Source organism: Lampetra fluviatilis, chromosome 44 (genome assembly GCF_964198595.1).
Source record: "Lampetra fluviatilis chromosome 44, kcLamFluv1.1, whole genome shotgun sequence".
In the NCBI taxonomy this organism is placed as follows: domain Eukaryota; kingdom Metazoa; phylum Chordata; class Hyperoartia; order Petromyzontiformes; family Petromyzontidae; genus Lampetra; species Lampetra fluviatilis.
In genome coordinates this window covers 8,753,034-8,769,106 of record NC_136318.1, presented here as the reverse complement: position 1 = coordinate 8,769,106, position 16,073 = coordinate 8,753,034, and the positions used below count along the sequence as shown (strand labels likewise).

Below are 16,073 nucleotides of genomic sequence, written 5' to 3'. Positions count from 1 at the left end.
CAGAGAGGGTGTGATTAGTCGTGAACTGTGGCAGGGTATGGACAAGATTGGTGCACGGTGATATTTGTAAGTGGTGAGTTATTAGGTTGGCGAATGAGTGGTGAGAGGGTCAGAGTAAGTGATGGGAGAGGGTGTGACGAGATTAGCGAGTGATGACAGGGTATTGACGAGATTGGCGAGTGGTGAGAAGATGCATGGGGTGAGATTTGTGAGTACTGAGAGGGTAATTAAGATTGGCGAGCGAGTGGCGAGATGAAATGATGAGATTGGTGAGTGCGAGCAGTGAGATTGGCAGTGGTGGGAGGGAGCAAACGAAGAGGTTCTTGGCTCGTGCGTGGTTGGTGATAAGGGGGCATGAGGACTGCGATTTGGGAGTCGTCAAATGGTATTAAAAATCAAATAAATTCCCAGTAGCTCCACATGCAAAGGTCACATTTATATTTCCAATAATTTTTTTTGTTATATATTATCATATTTTGGTGCATATTGTTTTTCAGACATTTAATGGCGTGAATCTTTTTATTTTAACTCAATGATTACGTTGGTCAGGTCAAAGGAGCATTAATAAGAAAAAATGTTGGAATAATCTAGAGCATTCATATTATCGTTTTTGTAGAACATTGGGGGAGACATTGTAAACCTATGGGCAGATTCTGACTGCTCGAGGTGTAAGAATTAAATAATTCAGTAACTTTAAGTGATTGTATATTTTTTTTACAGTCAATGCATTGCCTTGGGATGAGACCTGCACTTGGCCCACAACAGTGATAGCATAAAATTAGAAATTGCCACGCATTTTTTGAACGTTGTTTGAAGGCTGCTCAATCAATATTACCTTTCAACTAAAACAAGGAAGAAATCTCATGCATATGAATGGATTCTGAAACACTTTCCCAAGTGGGTTGGTTCTCAGAAATGTTGAATTAGCAGGATGGAAGCCAACGGGGCCTGCTGTCAGGGCAAAATGCATTTTGACATTTGCAAATATATGTTATCCTTGGTACTCTGGGCTGCCTGCACGTTTTGGGCAAACCTACCATCAAATGGCCAGTTTACTATTGGGCAAGTCCCTAAGAGCAACACAACTTTATGGTAATTTTAGTTTGTAATTGAACTTCATGAGCGTGATTGTGCGCCACTAACAGACGGGCAATAATAATAATAATAAAACATTTTATTAAATATACACATGAATGTTTACAACGATGTTTACATTAAGATTATCAACGTTTAGGAATATACGTACATTACAGTATACAGTTTGCATATTTGCAAGTGCAGTTTAAGACATTTTGATATGATGATAAAATACTTGTGAATGTTGCATAAGGCAATATTCTCGAAATGGTGGCCTGTGGGCTGGCCCAGCGAGAGATTTCGCTCACCAAGACAAAGTTACATTTCAAGTAAATTTTGTTCACCAGGTGAGGACTCGAAGAGAGTAACCAGGATAGTCTCAATTGCAAGAGTATCCTGGGACAGTGTTCCAGAAGAGGGCAACAATTGTTACGTACAATCCCAATTGGACGATCTGCAGGTAATTGACATAATGACCTACTCTTGCGCATGACGTGGGGGGATCTCTCTAACGTCCACTGCGCTGACGGAGTAAAGCGACATCACGGTAATGACACCCACAGTGACACTGGTAGGAACCTCCTGGTTACACCAGCCCACAGGGGATTATTCTGTCCGTCCGTCCTGCATCCAAAAATGGGAGGGGTTGGGGCTGGGGGAAGAGGGAGGGGCTGGGTGGGGAGGGTGGGGCTGGGTGGGGAGGGGCTGGGTGGGGAGGGTGGGGAGGGGCTGGGTGGGGAGGGGCTGGGTGGGGAGGGGCTGGTCACCCCGTGGTGCCCTTATAAAACTCAACGTTTAACCTACTCACGCCGGCTTGTGCCCGCCCTCACAGTCGGGCATATTTGCGGAATAGGCCACGCCGCCGTTGACCTTGACCATTGGCCGATCAACCCAACGTTCCTACCAGCTCCCTCCGCAGGAATGTGTTTATCAGGGCGGCCACTGGAACCGAGCCGCGAACATCTGCAAGAAGTGGCGAGAAACATGCTACCGCGTAGCAGTGTCATGCAGATTAGCGAGTGAGATGAAATACAGATGAGTTAGGTGAAGGAGATAAACGAGAGATAAGAGACAATAGAGTTGTAGACAAGAGATGAAGATGAGACGAAAGCGAGATAAACGAGTGAGCCGAGTCCTGGAGATAAGACAGATTAGAAGTCACACATACGGATGTCAGTCCATCACGACACTGTACGATGTCATGCCTGTGCGAGACATCGCCAGCACATGCTAATATTATTAAGTGGCCCACAAAAAAACATAGCCGAAGAACACTCCTGTAAGGAAATGACAAGCGTCATACCGTGCAATCAATGTAAGACACAAAGCCCCATCAGTGCTAACAAATCAGTGTCGGAGAATGTTATTTTCTCAAAATTGCACGGAACATTATTTTCCATGAACAGAGTTTTACACACATCCCTCTCTTTAAGCCTGACAGTGCATGGAGCTTGCACCTCAACATTGCATTATCTCAAATTTATTATTTCTCAAATGTGGGGTGAAATTTCCAGCACCCAGAGCACGTGCATTCACAGCTTTAAAACCAATGGCCACATACGACTGTGAGAGCAACAACAATTCTAGATTTGAAGCTTTCGTGACTGCAAGGATTCATATTCTTAGGTTTTTTCGGTAAAGTAACGTAGGTAAAAAATAAAAATTAATAAAAGTAAAATAAAAATAAAAATCACGACGTTTCGGAGGCAACACAAGCTTCCGTCTTCATGTGGAACAGTCACAGCACGATAGCTGTATCACTTGATACTTTTATTAATTTTTATTTTTTACCTACGTGACTTTACCGAAAAAACCTAAGAAAAATAGCAACAACAATGTAACACCACGCTGCCCTCTAGTGGAACAATTTTACACTGCGGCTACTGTGCACATGCACGTACTGGGGTCTGATGATGGATCCCATCTACTTAAATTCTGGTGCAAATGACTACTGGTGACAGGATTATATTCCTTAGATTTCGTTTAAAATTCAGTGCGTGTAGGCCTTTATAAGAACAAAAATACACCAATTTTGACGACGAAATCGTGTATTCGTATATACTAAACTATACTAAATAACAAACCATTATTAACACGTTGGCAGGATTTGTAAAATATGCTTTTTAATGAATTCAAAGCATATATTTAACTATCCTCAAGTAATGCACAATTGCCCCTCGTTTTTTTAATGCAGTGCAGTTCCCTTTTAAGAGGTCTAACCTGCACCCTCTTTAAGTGGCAAATCCCCACTCTCTCAATCTGCCAGATCTGCACTCTATCAACTGTACAAGAAACTAAACTCACACAGAAACACCCAGTCCTTCACACACAACACACCGGTCAAGGAACGTTAGCAAAACTAGTTGAACTCACAATCTAAAACTTGCTTTTGTACTGCAACTCATTGTACTACATTATAATTCGGAAATGTTATACTTACAATAACACAGCAACGTGCAGTGACTGCGCAACTGCACGGAGTTGCTGGCTACGCTCATACATATCTCCTCTCACTAATCTGTATTACATGGCCTAGAGGTAGCACTTTCACGCACATTTGTTTTAAATAAATCCCGCTAAGTGGTGAAAGGACCACAATGACAAATTATACACTGGTCAACACACTTTTTCTGGCATAAGGTATTCCAACGGTTTTAAGGAATTTTGGGGTGCTGATTCCAAATCTGGCAGGTTTTTGAGATATCAAATATTGCATTTTCAATACAAACTGCAGAAGAAAAATATTAAATAAATGTGGATATCTACATAAAATTATATTATAACCAAACTATCCTAAAAATACAGCACCATATTTTAACACTAAAGCAGTCACTGACTCGCAACAACTTTCAATCATAAGTGACAGAGTTAATTTCAGGTAAAATCAATGACAATGGGGTATGCCGATAGCATAAAAATGATGTGATAGAGCAAATCTGAGATCAGATTTGGAATCAGCACCCTGAAATTAGTCTAACACAGCTGCAAAAGTCCAGGCCAGAATTTTTTTTTTTGTTGCCCAGTGTTATCAATGTCAATGCCAACATTATGTTTGCAAGTATGAGTGGTGAGGCTTTTTCCCCATTTGAAGACAAGCAATTAATAATTTCATAGCCATTTTACAAATAAATTGTGTGGCTTGTTGTGTTCATCTCATGCATATTTGTCTACTTGCAGTGTGAATGTCCATCAGAGGGCAGTGGCATTATCATTTGTGTTGCTTCTACCTCTCACAAGCGTAAGACCCGGTGTCTCGCATTGCACAACGGGCAGCCACCACTGCAGCAGCCAGAAAACCAATGTTGAACTATCAGGAGGTGTGGGAGAGCAGAGCCATTGCTGGAGAGAGCCCCTCAGAGAGCTCGTAGGGCAGGGACAGGAGACTCTTCACCAGCCCACTTGTCAGCTGCAACAGCCTGCAATACAAACATGACGATATTCTTAGGTTTTTCGGTAAAGTCACGTAGGTAAAAAAATCAAAATTAATAAAAGTAAAATAAAATAAAAATGACGATGCCTATACTTTTAGTTTTTTTCGGTAAAGTCACGTCGGTAAAAAATTATAATAAATAAAATAAATCACAACGCCTCTTTGTACTTTAAAAATTGTGATGAAAAAAATACAATAATATTTTAAAATAATATTCTAACTCAAGAAACAACGGTGTGGAAGATGGCAACCTTCACGCAGCTCGCTCAGCTGAGTGAGAAATCGCGGCGGATGCCACCGACGCGGCGACCCAACATCAATCATCGATCTCCTCGGGTCTCCAGAGCAACAACAAGTACCGTACGTTTTTTTAGCACAGTATAAGCATCCCTTAAGAGTCGGAAAAATTGTCGAATGGAGTGATTGGCCGATTGTGAATCCTCACTCGAGATGTCTTATCAACTATCAGCAGGTAGATGAAGGTGTTAAACACGTGCACTTCCTTTCCAAGATCCCTCCCAAGCTCGGTGAACATCCTTTGGGCTGGGCCACACAGGCACAATGACAGAGCAGGGCCTCCTAGCCTCTACTGAATGGGCCATTCATGAGCAACCGGCTTGCAAAACAGCAGCAACAAACAGCAGAGTTTATGATCGACAGAATGTTCAACATTTTGAGAGTACAACAAAGTTACATTCAGGAAAGCCAAGTGTGGAAGCGTATGCCGAGACGGCGCTCAGTAACACCCACCCTCTGGCACCAACCCCTGGGGATCATTATGGCACGGCTCCCAAGCGAGCCCCGCCTTGCCATCCCCAAGTCTCGACAGCATCGGTGGAATCTGACGCAGCCGTGTGGCCCTGAGCTCGACCCGGGCGCTCGGCCTCCGCCACACACGAGGTTCTCCAGCAGAGAGCACCTGGTGTGCACGGCCATTCGTGTGCCATTTCATTGAGGGGCTCCTGTTGTGTGGTGTTATCTTGGTGTGGCCTGGGACCGTTTTGTTGTTGTTTTTGCTGCCTTGCCCAATCTTGATAAATCGGACTTGTATAAATAATTAATTTGTTAAATATGTCTTATATGAATGTGCTACTTTGTTTGTGTAATTAATGTATCTATTATTCATTTAGATTTAGTTAATTGCTTATCATGTTTTGATTTAAAACTTTCATGACTGCAAGGATTCATATTCTTGGTTCTTTCGGTAAAGTCACGTAGAAGGGAAACAATAAAATAATAAAAATATAAAACAATAAAATTCTCACGACCTTTCGATTGCAACACAAGCAACCACCTGCTGATGATTGCTTGTGTTGCAATCGAAACGTCGTGAGAATTTTGTTTTATATTTTTATTATTTTATTGTTTCTCTTCTACGTGACTTTACCGAAAGAACTAAGAATATGCTTATCATGTTCTCTATTGTGCACTCCGATAGCTTTTTGTATTGTTTGTTGTTGTAACCTGATGACTCGCCCATACTGGACATCTGTGAAAAATAGCTTCATAGCTCATCGCATTCCTCCCCGAGTCTAAATAAAGATTCTGATCCCCGATCCCAACACTCACTCTTGCGCAGAAAAGTTCAACCGTTTCACCTTAACAGCGCGACGTACCATTTGGCGTGGTGGTCTGGGAGCGTCGGTGGTGGGCCTTCCCCGGGCTCCTCCACACTGAGGCAGGCTTTAATTCTGGGGAAGCGAGCTTCTACGTCTCTCCTGTAGGCAGCCAGGAGGGCGACGTCTCCCATCTGGTGCATCGCTCGCTGAAAAGCACGGACACATTTATTGATCATTCCGTACTGTTATTTTTATATATACAAATTTATGTGAACTATAAAATGCAGCTATGCGTATCGGTAGCACATGCACGTGCGTGGAGTTGATGTAAAATGCCTGACCTAAATGCTTGGATTTTAAACAGCATGCATGGATGTTTCACTTCTTTCGCACCATACGTAGCCAACCGTGCTCATCGGTGTGAAGAACAACAAACTAAACACAAAATGCCGTTCTAAAAGAAATACATTTTCAATCAAAATTTCAAAGTGCACAGCTCCAGTGGCTTCCTAATATCGGAAGAGCGTTCCAGACGGCCGCAGAAGCGGATCTGGAAGCGCGCAATGCGGTAACCGTCTTCGTTCAATGGTACGCCAAAACCCGCTGCTGCAAGGATGACCGGAGTTCAAGTGATGGCGTATGCTCCTTCTACGAGATCAGCAATGTATTGTGGTTCATTTGTGGCAAGCACTTTGTGTGTAATGAGTGCTACCTTAACAACGTATTTCCCTACTGATCTGAATAGCTACTCCAAGATAAATGAAGGAATGCAATGTGCTGTGCAGAAGGCATGTATGCATGCACCCCATTCTCCCCCCAGAGATTTGATGAATTGTCCCACTTTAAAACGATTCAAAACTCATTTCTGTTTGCTATTCTGGTGCATGAAAAATATCTCGTGAACTGAGCGCATAAAACATTTACGAATATAAATAATCAATTATTATGCACACAATCTTATACAGGTTTTGTCAACGTAAGTATTGGTTTTATTCAATTGTTCCATGTCTTTTTTGTGCATACAGACGAATATATTTATATTTCTTTTAAAAACGAGACCATTTCAACCTCATTAACCACAACCCTGTAAAATGTAGGGAGTTGCTTTTAATACTTACATAGAGAACGGCGATGCGATGTGCGATATATTTATGCCTATTGAGTTGATATACATCGCCTTGCAACTGCTGACTAAGAACCAGTATCTGATTTAGTCTGCACACGTTTTCGAAGTAATCTGAAAAAATATTTTTTACATAACACCATCAGTTAATCGTGGAGATTTTGAAGCTTCATGAAAAAAAAGATGTGCAACTGAAGAGGTACAGTAAAACCTTGGATTGCGAGCATAATTCGTTCCGGAAACGTGTTTGTAATCCAAAGCACTCGTATATCAGTTGTGATCACGTGACGCTCGGCAGATAAAACGTATATACGTACTACTCGTATTGCAAGACCTCGCTCGTTTATCAAATTTATACTTATTTTAAAAATCTGCTCGTCTTGCAAAACACTCGCAGACCAAGTTACTCGCAATCAAAGGTTTTACTGTACTATTATGTAGACTATAACACAAAGTGCCTTGAGTCTGTTGGGTGGTTGAGGCAGCGCCGCTGAAATTGGAATCCGGTTTCGAATCCAGGCGACCACTCAGAATGACACTGGATTCTCAAGTGTAGCAAATCAAAAGGTCTTATAACCCGATCTCACCAATGATTGCACGCAACAAAACACATCATAAAGCAATGCCTATATAACATTTACCATTACATTTGTAAACAAAAAAAAATTGGGTCTTTCGGTAAAGTCACGTAGATAGAAAAAATAACAACAAAATAATAAAAATGAAAATAACGTGAATGAAAAATAATAAAAGTTTTTTTGTGTTTCATTCACTTTATTTTTTCATTTTTATTATTTTGCTGTTATTATTTTTTCTATCTACGTGACTTTACCGAAAGACCCAAGGAACATTAAATTCCTGCAGTCACGAAAGCTCTAAGTCAAGATTTGTGAAAAAAAGACTACAAAATCCTCACATATAAATTGCTCAAAATGCAATACAGTGCAAGATCATTAATTTTCAACCTTAAGCACAGTTTAACGCGTAGATCAATCATCAAGCGTCTCGAGCAGCACATCAAAAAATATGGAAGACTACACACTGGAAAATGATGTGCAAGCATTGCACATGATGCCTAGAGATATGCCGCAAAACTGACAGCTGACCAAAAATGCTGTGTTCCCTACTAAATGGTTCACAAAGTGCGGTTAAGTCTAGGTTATCCATGGGCACATTACACAAGTTGCGAATTAACTGTGCTTGCAGAAACGTATATAACTTCATTCTTGCGCAATTGGAACCTCATTTGCCAGTAAAAAATATGATAATTGGGTTTTTACCCTTTTATCTGGCAACAAAACTGACACCTTTTTGTTTACAAGGAGTTATGTTTGCATAGACCACAATACCTGCAGTCATAATGCAAACAAAAAACATAACTTCACACCCGAGACAATCAACTTCAAGGACAGTTGCATACATTATCAGAGTTATGTTTTTTGTTTGCATTATGACTGCAGGTATTGTGGTCTATGCAAACATGACTCCTTGTAAAAAAGGTGTTAGTTTTGTTGCCAGATAAAAGGGTAAAAAACCAATTATCATTTCATTCTTGCGCTTATTAATTCGATGCTTCTCACTCCTCGAGGGCCTGTGACTCAGTTTCCACGTGAGCACAAACGCTTCAAGTAAGCCCATCACAATAAAATCAGACACCACGTTCTGTCTTCTCCCTCCCTTCTACGTATGTAAACAATTAAGATATGTGTATAGCTTAAATTACTTATGTTTCTGGGTCATCCCACCCATTATAATGATATCTACCTCAAATGGTATACAGGAGGCCGTGGGTTCGATCCTGACCCTGATGTCTGTATATTTGGAATTTGTATGTCTATCTGCCTGTGACCACATGGATTTTTCTCCGGGTCCTCCAGTTTTTCCCTCCGCACTTAGAATCAATATGTGTTTAGAATATCTGTCTGCTATACATTTGCACATGAAGCCAATTTGTTGAGCTATCATTTTTGGGCAGGTCGCTTCTGAAAAACAGCTATATAATAGCTCAGTGGACCTTGCTTGGTAAAATAAAAATCGTAAAAAAATAGTTTCAATTATCCCAGATAATCTGAGAATTGACTGCAACTAAACTTCAAAGCGGGCATGACCGATTCAAGCCAACGTTCGAAATGTTGCAGTTTGCACCGTCAAGTGGAGGCTGCTCCAGCATGTCTACAGGCCGGCCGTGGATGATGTAAACCTCCACTCGGGGGAAGAAGAGCGAGAGACCACGGCTGTCCAGATAATCCTGAAGTTGCAAGTGCCAAAATGTCACTCTTCTCAAACACAAGGCATTAAATGGAAAAGGCAAGGACAATAACGCTGAAATGTAAAGAAATGTAAATTGATAACGACTTTTTAAAGATAAAATATGACCTGTAGTTATGAATTAACAAACTGAACGGAAGACACTTGGTGGGCATTAATCGCTCCCCCATCTTGTATTGTGTTATGCTAACACACAGATGCCACCAGACACACACACAGCTTAGTCGCGCTAACCTTTAGACAGTCATGAGAATAATACAGTTTTGATGTTATGCGTATCATATGTGGGAAAAAAAGTTTGGAAAATTAAAGATTAATTAGATAGGTGGAAGAAGGCAATGTGAATTTGAATCTCCAAATTAAATCTCCCTTGATCTCAACCACAAACATAAATTATTATTCATCCTATTGATGATACAATTTCTATTTAAATAAAGGCCACTTATTATACGAAAGGGGTACATTGAAAACCCATGAAATGTCAATGTAAACAGCTCCATCTGCTGGAATTATATTTATACTGATGTTACATTTTTTAGCACCATTTTAACAGCCATAAAAAGATGAACATATTACCTCAAGCTCAGGAACCGGTGGAGGCAGATGCTGTAGTGTCCTTGTTATTTTTTCTAAAACATCCGCAGCTAGATAACAGGTAAAATAAGTGGTTCAATGTAACATACCTAATGACCTAACGAAAGGCACAATTTGTTAACACTATACAACTATGTGACAACGTCTTCGAATTAAGAATTATTGATTCTGAAACCTCACGTTACGGTACATGCATCAAATCACGTGTAAGAATGTATGAAAAGTATATGCTAATGTTACAAATACGAGAAATAAAATGAAACAGTCAAATGTTCAAGAAAAAAATGAAACACATTTTTTTAAAAAGAAATAATTATTCAAAACCATAACAATTCATTGAATTGCCAGACGCGTGAAAATGTTAATGCATTTCAAAAAATGGGGGCTCATGCACTCACCCTCCGCTTGAAAAGCATCTGACTCTATAGGGCTGGTTTCCAATGACGATTGCTGTTGTTGCAGCTATGAACGGACATCAACCAATGACACACTTATTATTCTTGGGCACACGTACACCCCAAGGGTCGCATTAAATTACTGACAAATGTTGACCAAGTGTACATGGTGAATAAACATAGCAGACCTCGGTGCGGATGAGGAGGTCAAGGTTGAAGCAAAGTGCAAGAATACGTTGGGACACTTCATTTTCGTCCAGATACTTGACAGAGCACGGCTCCTGAATGCACACCTCCACTAAACAAGGGCAGAACACGGGCAGTCAGAAGTAGTACATAGCCATCATTCACTCACTCACGACATTAGATCGGCCTGTCACCCACCACGTTCATGGACTGTTCTAAGCGTCGTTTATACTCAATTCAGCTTCGCAAACAACCAAACGCGGACACTTAAGCAGGCAACTTTACATACACTGCCTTAGGCACCTTGCTAATCGTGATAGAATCACCGTGACCTCATCACATCTCAGAAGGAAAGCGGCTAAGCTCCGTTAATGTAAAACGTGTATGGGAGGGTAAAGCTCCGGGGATTACTCCAGAATCTTCACACAATGCCACACTTCACTCATGGAACTGGGCAAATATCCAAATACATGACCCTCCTGAAAAAACAACACAAAATCAGACTCAATGAGCCTTATCTGGCTATCATTATGATGCCATAAAAAGTCCCGTCCAACAATCAAACAACGAGGGTAATTGCCAAGTGCGGTTCAATCAGCAGCAACGGAGATGGCATCAAACACAAAGTGGAACAAACGCATCACCATGTGCCGCACTCAGCGATGGTTTCGGAGGGGGGGGCAGGGGGGGGGGGAGACGTTGAATTGCGACCGACCGACCGACCGAGGGGTTCACCTTGACAATGAGCGTCGTAGGTGTGAGGCACTCTAAGTGGGTCGCTCCTGGCGATTGCAGTCATGGCGAGGTGAAGCTCAAAGCAGGGACAACAACAAGTCTAGGCGATCAACCATTGCCCGGAGAGCTTGCGGGATACCTGCCCTCCCCCCCGGTAGGGCGGTGGAGGAGATAATAGCCAGGGTATTGGCAACGGTGAGGACGCGTCTCTTAAATGTTGATTCCTACGCTGAAACATAAGGAGAATCGAAGTGTAAGAACCCACGCTTGGCCATTCGCATGTTGCTTGTTAAAGATTCAACACCGCCCCTCTCTCCTCTACCCCCACCCCGACTGGAGCCACGAGCGGCCGCTACATTCACCGCGGCGTAAATGATTGTTATTGCACTGAATTATTATTATTGCACTGAAACGTGACGCTCCGTTCGCGACAATGTATCGATTTGCACAGCGCGATCAGAATAGACGCAGGCCTAGCATCCTAGACAAGGCCTGCGGGGATTTTAAGCGATTATACTGCGCCACGACGAGAATTGTAGGCAAAATACCCCAAAGGTGAGAAATAAACAATGCGTGCAGAAAGCGAACGTGGCGAAGCGTGCGATTTTCGCGTAATTAGGACGAACTTTAAGCCATTAAACGCATTCCACCATCGCCTTGCGCGTTACCGTGGCAACCCCACGCGGGGGAGGGGGGGCGCTGGCTCTGCCCAATGAGGAGGCCCGGTTAAGGTCACGTGGGCCGGGTCCTCTCTCGTCATGGCAACTCGAAAAGTGACGACCCCACGTGACTTTGCTCGACCAATTACGCGGCGAGTCCATTTAGGGTCGTCGCGTTTGGGAAACGATTTCTATCCATGGGACGTTCTTCTTGTTGGCCAGTTAACCCTTTCTGGCAATAAAACACTTCTTACTATGTTCAAACACCAAATAGGTACCCTTTGTAAGGCACCAAGTACTGCAGTCACCACACGCACTTGTGGCGAAACATGCAAATACGGCGTGATGTTACGCGTTGTGCTTGAAACTGATTGGCCTCCATCAGAGACAGGCTTCTTCATGGCCTCGTCTCACCACCAGTACCACACCAGAGAACGCCAAAAGGCAGTAACAAAGACAATGCAAGTTTGAACATAGTTAATTACGTACTCGGTTTGGCAGTCTTAAAATGATGAGAAAGCCTTTGCTTACGTATTTTTTTAAATCCGGCAACGTTTGAATAAAAATACTACTAAGGTTACAAATTTAGATTTTAAGCTGTCGTGACTGCAGGGATTCATATTTTTGGTTCTTTCGGTAAAGTCGCGTAGAAGGGAAATAATAAAATATATAAAAGAATAACAAATACTTAGGTTACAGTCCAACAAACTCTCAAAGCAACTCAGTGTTCTTTGGGACTTTCGGTAAAGTCACGTAGATAGGTTCAAAGAAAATAGCAAAATAACCAAAAACTACGATGACTGCTTGTGTTGCGATCTTAACGTCGTGGCTTTTTGTTACTTTCTTTCAACCTATCTACGTGACTTTACCGAAAGACCCAAAGAATATTAATTCCTACAGCCACGAAAGCTTTAAGTCAAGCAATTCAATGATTAGCCCGACCGAGAAGACAATCTTTAACAGCTGCCCATTGGTCATCACGGTAAACCACTGCGCCGTGGGTCCACCTCTGCAACAGAAAAGCCTGCACTTTGTTAGGTCACAAAGCTCTCGAGAGAGCTTGAAAAAATTGCCGACACTGACTATATTGCAAGTCAGCGTGGCGGGGTATTGGGAAAAGTTTTCAATTAGCAATAATCGCGCCTCGGATAAACCTCATTGGCTACGATACTGCCACTGCGCAAAGCTGGTTTGTTAAAGCCCAGACCGCTCCCTCTTAAGCGACGCGGCTGTGCCTTAACGCCATGGGTCCAGTCGAATGCGTAACGAAACATTGCTATGAGTGATAGTGCTGTACTCGACTTTGTGAAGTTTAACTTTCAGTTCTAACATTTCACTGTTCACCAATCCTAACAGCAGATGATTTAACGTAAATATTTATTGGCTTGCAAATATAACGTTTAGGCAATTATCGTTTGCGGATTCACGTGGATTGTTTCTTATGCAGTGGCCTACTTTGCAAAGATTTTAAAACAAAGTAATATGTTGTAAATGTTTTTTATGCCTAAGAATAACGTTTGCAGATATGATTTCTTCATTTCGCATCACTGTACTACTGATTGTCACTGTAAATGTGTCCAAGAATGTCGTGTCTTGTTTTACGTGTGTCCTGGTAATTCTGCTAACAAGATGTGTGCTGTGAATGTCATTTCTGTATTGCTGAATTGCTTCTTGTTTAATCCAGGATGAGTCGGATGTAATAAAAATACAGGTTCCATGTCACTTTAAGACCATTTATTCCTTCCTGATCGTTGTTGCCTTCAAATACATTTGTAATGGTGTAACCTCATTACAACAACAGTGCCTTTGCCCATAGCAGAAGCCAACATGTAGCATATAACCAGATGATCCTAAACTTCTACCCGATCTTGTCAAATGGCAGAAGCTAAGCGGCATTGAGCCAGGTTAGCACGTAAATGGGTGTACTGCATATGTGAGGCTTCGTGGTGGCCAGTAGATGAGTGGTGATTTGCCTCCCTTGCGTATAGGTGGAGGGTTTTTCTCCTGGTTGAAAAAGTATATATTTGAGGAATCCGATGAGCTAAAAAGCACTTTTTTACAGATGTCCAGTAAGATTGCACTGTTATCCCACGCATCATGCCGGAACCTAATAAATGTACTTGGCCAAACATCCCAATGTAGCGAGGCACTCTTAAAATAATGAGACTCGCATCAGTGAAGCGATGAAATGCCTGTTCGGGATGGAACGAGTCGGAGCGGGTTTAACCCCCACCGCATTCGACTGTTTCAACTGCTGCACGGGGGTGAGATTTGAGCCGGAAAGATTGTGATAGCAATTCGATGATGAAAACTAGTAAACATCGCAGGTAGCACATTGTTTTAGACCACCGCGTCTGTTGTGAGATCGGGTGAGAATACTTGTTGATTGCAAGCCTACTTTGCCACGCTAGAACCGCGTTCTCTTCTTTGTTAAAAACAAAGCTCTCGAGAGAGCTTGAAAAAATTGCCGACACTGACTATATTGCAAGTCAGCGTGGCGGGGTATTGGGAAAAGTTTTCAATTAGCAATAATCGCGCCTCGGATAAACCTCATTGGCTACGATACTGCCACTGCGCAAAGCTGGTTTGTTAAAGCCGCGACCGCTCCCTCTTAAGCGACGCGGTTGTGCCTCAACGCTATGGGGTCAGTCGCGAATGCAAAAATAACCATCTATAAAAAAACATTTTACTTGCTTACATAATACAATAAAGATTTTGAGTTGATCTATTTCGACACTGAATGAAAAACCGTCGTCAATTACTCGACTAATTTAATGTGCTTATGTCTCGTACCTCTTCTCAAGAGTCGCCGCTAGACAGGCGGGAGGTGATGGTTGGGGCTGCTTTGGTGACTCAATCGGCACGTTACAAAGAGACTTGGAAGGGGTGTTCGCTTTCCTGTTTGTTTAGAAAGGTCTGCGGGTAATAAAGCCATGGCAGTGTTGAAGAATGTCGTTTGTTCGCAGCAAAAAAATGTAAGTAGATGTTATCGTCCCAACACTACTTAAAAGCAAGAAGTCGCACCGTGGCTGTATGTTGCTCATGAGAAAAAATATAAAACTTTATTTTTTCACACGTCACCTATAGCCCACACGCCAGCAGTGATGTTTAGAGTTACGGACTCATACTCTACCCCACCAATCGGGTATTGTCCGCCCGACAAATGCGCATTGCCGTGTACAAACGATGCGTTTGTGTCTCGGCTGTAGGTTAACATCGTTTCTGTACCAAGTGTCCCAAATGTGGCTGTACCCAATACAATCCGGTAGGTGGCGGAGCGAATACATGCCTCCCAGAAGCCATTGCGACAAATGGCCTCGTATACAATTGCAAGTTCCTTGCAAGTAATATAATTGAACACCTATAGTTTTAATTTCCGAGTGGATATATATGCACCGAAATAGTTATTGTATTAAAGTAGGCATTGAAATTGCGTGTGTATTATTTACGTGTTTAATTTAGCATTAGACTGACCCCATAGCGTTGAGGTATAGCCACGTCGCCTAAGAGTGGAGCGGTCGGGGACTACAAACCAGCTTTGCGCAGTGGCAGTATCGTAGCCAATGAGGTTTATCCGAGGCGCGATTATTGCTAATTGAAAACTTTTCCCAATACCCCGCCACGCTGACTTGCAATATAGTCAGTGTCGGCAATTTTTGCAAGCTCCTTCGGGAGCTTTATTTTCTTAACAAAGTACAGAATTAAGTCTAGATTTGAAGCTTTCGTGACTGCAAGGATTCATACTCTTAGGTTTTTCGGTAAAGTCACGTAGGTAAAAAAAAAGATTTAACTACACATATTTGTACCATCTTATTTGACAGGTACTTTTCTACTTTACCGAGTGTTGACATCCCCAGCGTTTAACAATATTGCTTTTTTGTGTTTGGATTCTCAACCAACGTCGGTTTAGGTCGAGGTACACCGATTGTTTTCTTGCACATGACGACGTTGACCAATTTCTCTTGTAGCCCCGCCCACCACCCCCACGTTCCATTCCCTGGTTACCACATTCAGATAAGCCCCTCCCCCCTTAACTTGTATTTAAGG

General features: G+C 42.2%; 1 protein-coding gene and 3 non-coding genes across 8 annotated transcripts; 1 reads left to right on the top strand and 3 right to left on the bottom strand.

Moving 5' to 3' along the window:
• Nucleotides 1-1,158: 1,158 nt before the first annotated feature.
• Nucleotides 1,159-12,078, bottom strand: LOC144947359 (uncharacterized). 5 transcript variants are annotated; one of them, XR_013640034.1, is made up of 10 exons: nt 11,994-12,069; nt 11,368-11,596; nt 10,635-10,744; nt 10,450-10,513; nt 10,034-10,101; nt 9,335-9,437; nt 7,185-7,303; nt 6,124-6,272; nt 4,305-4,493; nt 1,159-2,064 (listed from the first exon to the last, which is right to left on the bottom strand). XR_013640034.1 is itself a non-coding variant. In XM_078876635.1 (9 exons), exons 2-9 carry the CDS (start codon nt 11,429-11,431, stop codon nt 4,388-4,390), a joined length of 783 nt encoding a protein of 260 aa, XP_078732761.1. In that variant the 5' UTR covers nt 11,432-11,596; nt 12,036-12,078; the 3' UTR covers nt 1,159-4,387. The 5 variants fall into 5 exon arrangements, 4 of the variants coding, with proteins under 4 accessions (XP_078732761.1, XP_078732760.1, XP_078732763.1 ...); XM_078876635.1 differs by having other exon boundaries at nt 1,159-4,493; nt 12,036-12,078; XM_078876634.1 differs by having other exon boundaries at nt 1,159-4,493.
• Nucleotides 12,079-13,073: 995 nt separating this feature from the next.
• LOC144947396 (U4 spliceosomal RNA) lies at nt 13,074-13,214 on the bottom strand. Its single transcript, XR_013640053.1, has one exon. It is a non-coding gene; the product is annotated as a U4 spliceosomal RNA (small nuclear RNA).
• Nucleotides 13,215-14,468: 1,254 nt separating this feature from the next.
• On the bottom strand, nt 14,469-14,609 carry LOC144947395 (U4 spliceosomal RNA). Its single transcript, XR_013640052.1, has one exon. It is a non-coding gene; the product is annotated as a U4 spliceosomal RNA (small nuclear RNA).
• Nucleotides 14,610-15,560: 951 nt separating this feature from the next.
• Nucleotides 15,561-15,701, top strand: LOC144947400 (U4 spliceosomal RNA). The gene has a single exon (XR_013640056.1). It is a non-coding gene; the product is annotated as a U4 spliceosomal RNA (small nuclear RNA).
• Nucleotides 15,702-16,073: the final 372 nt, after the last annotated feature.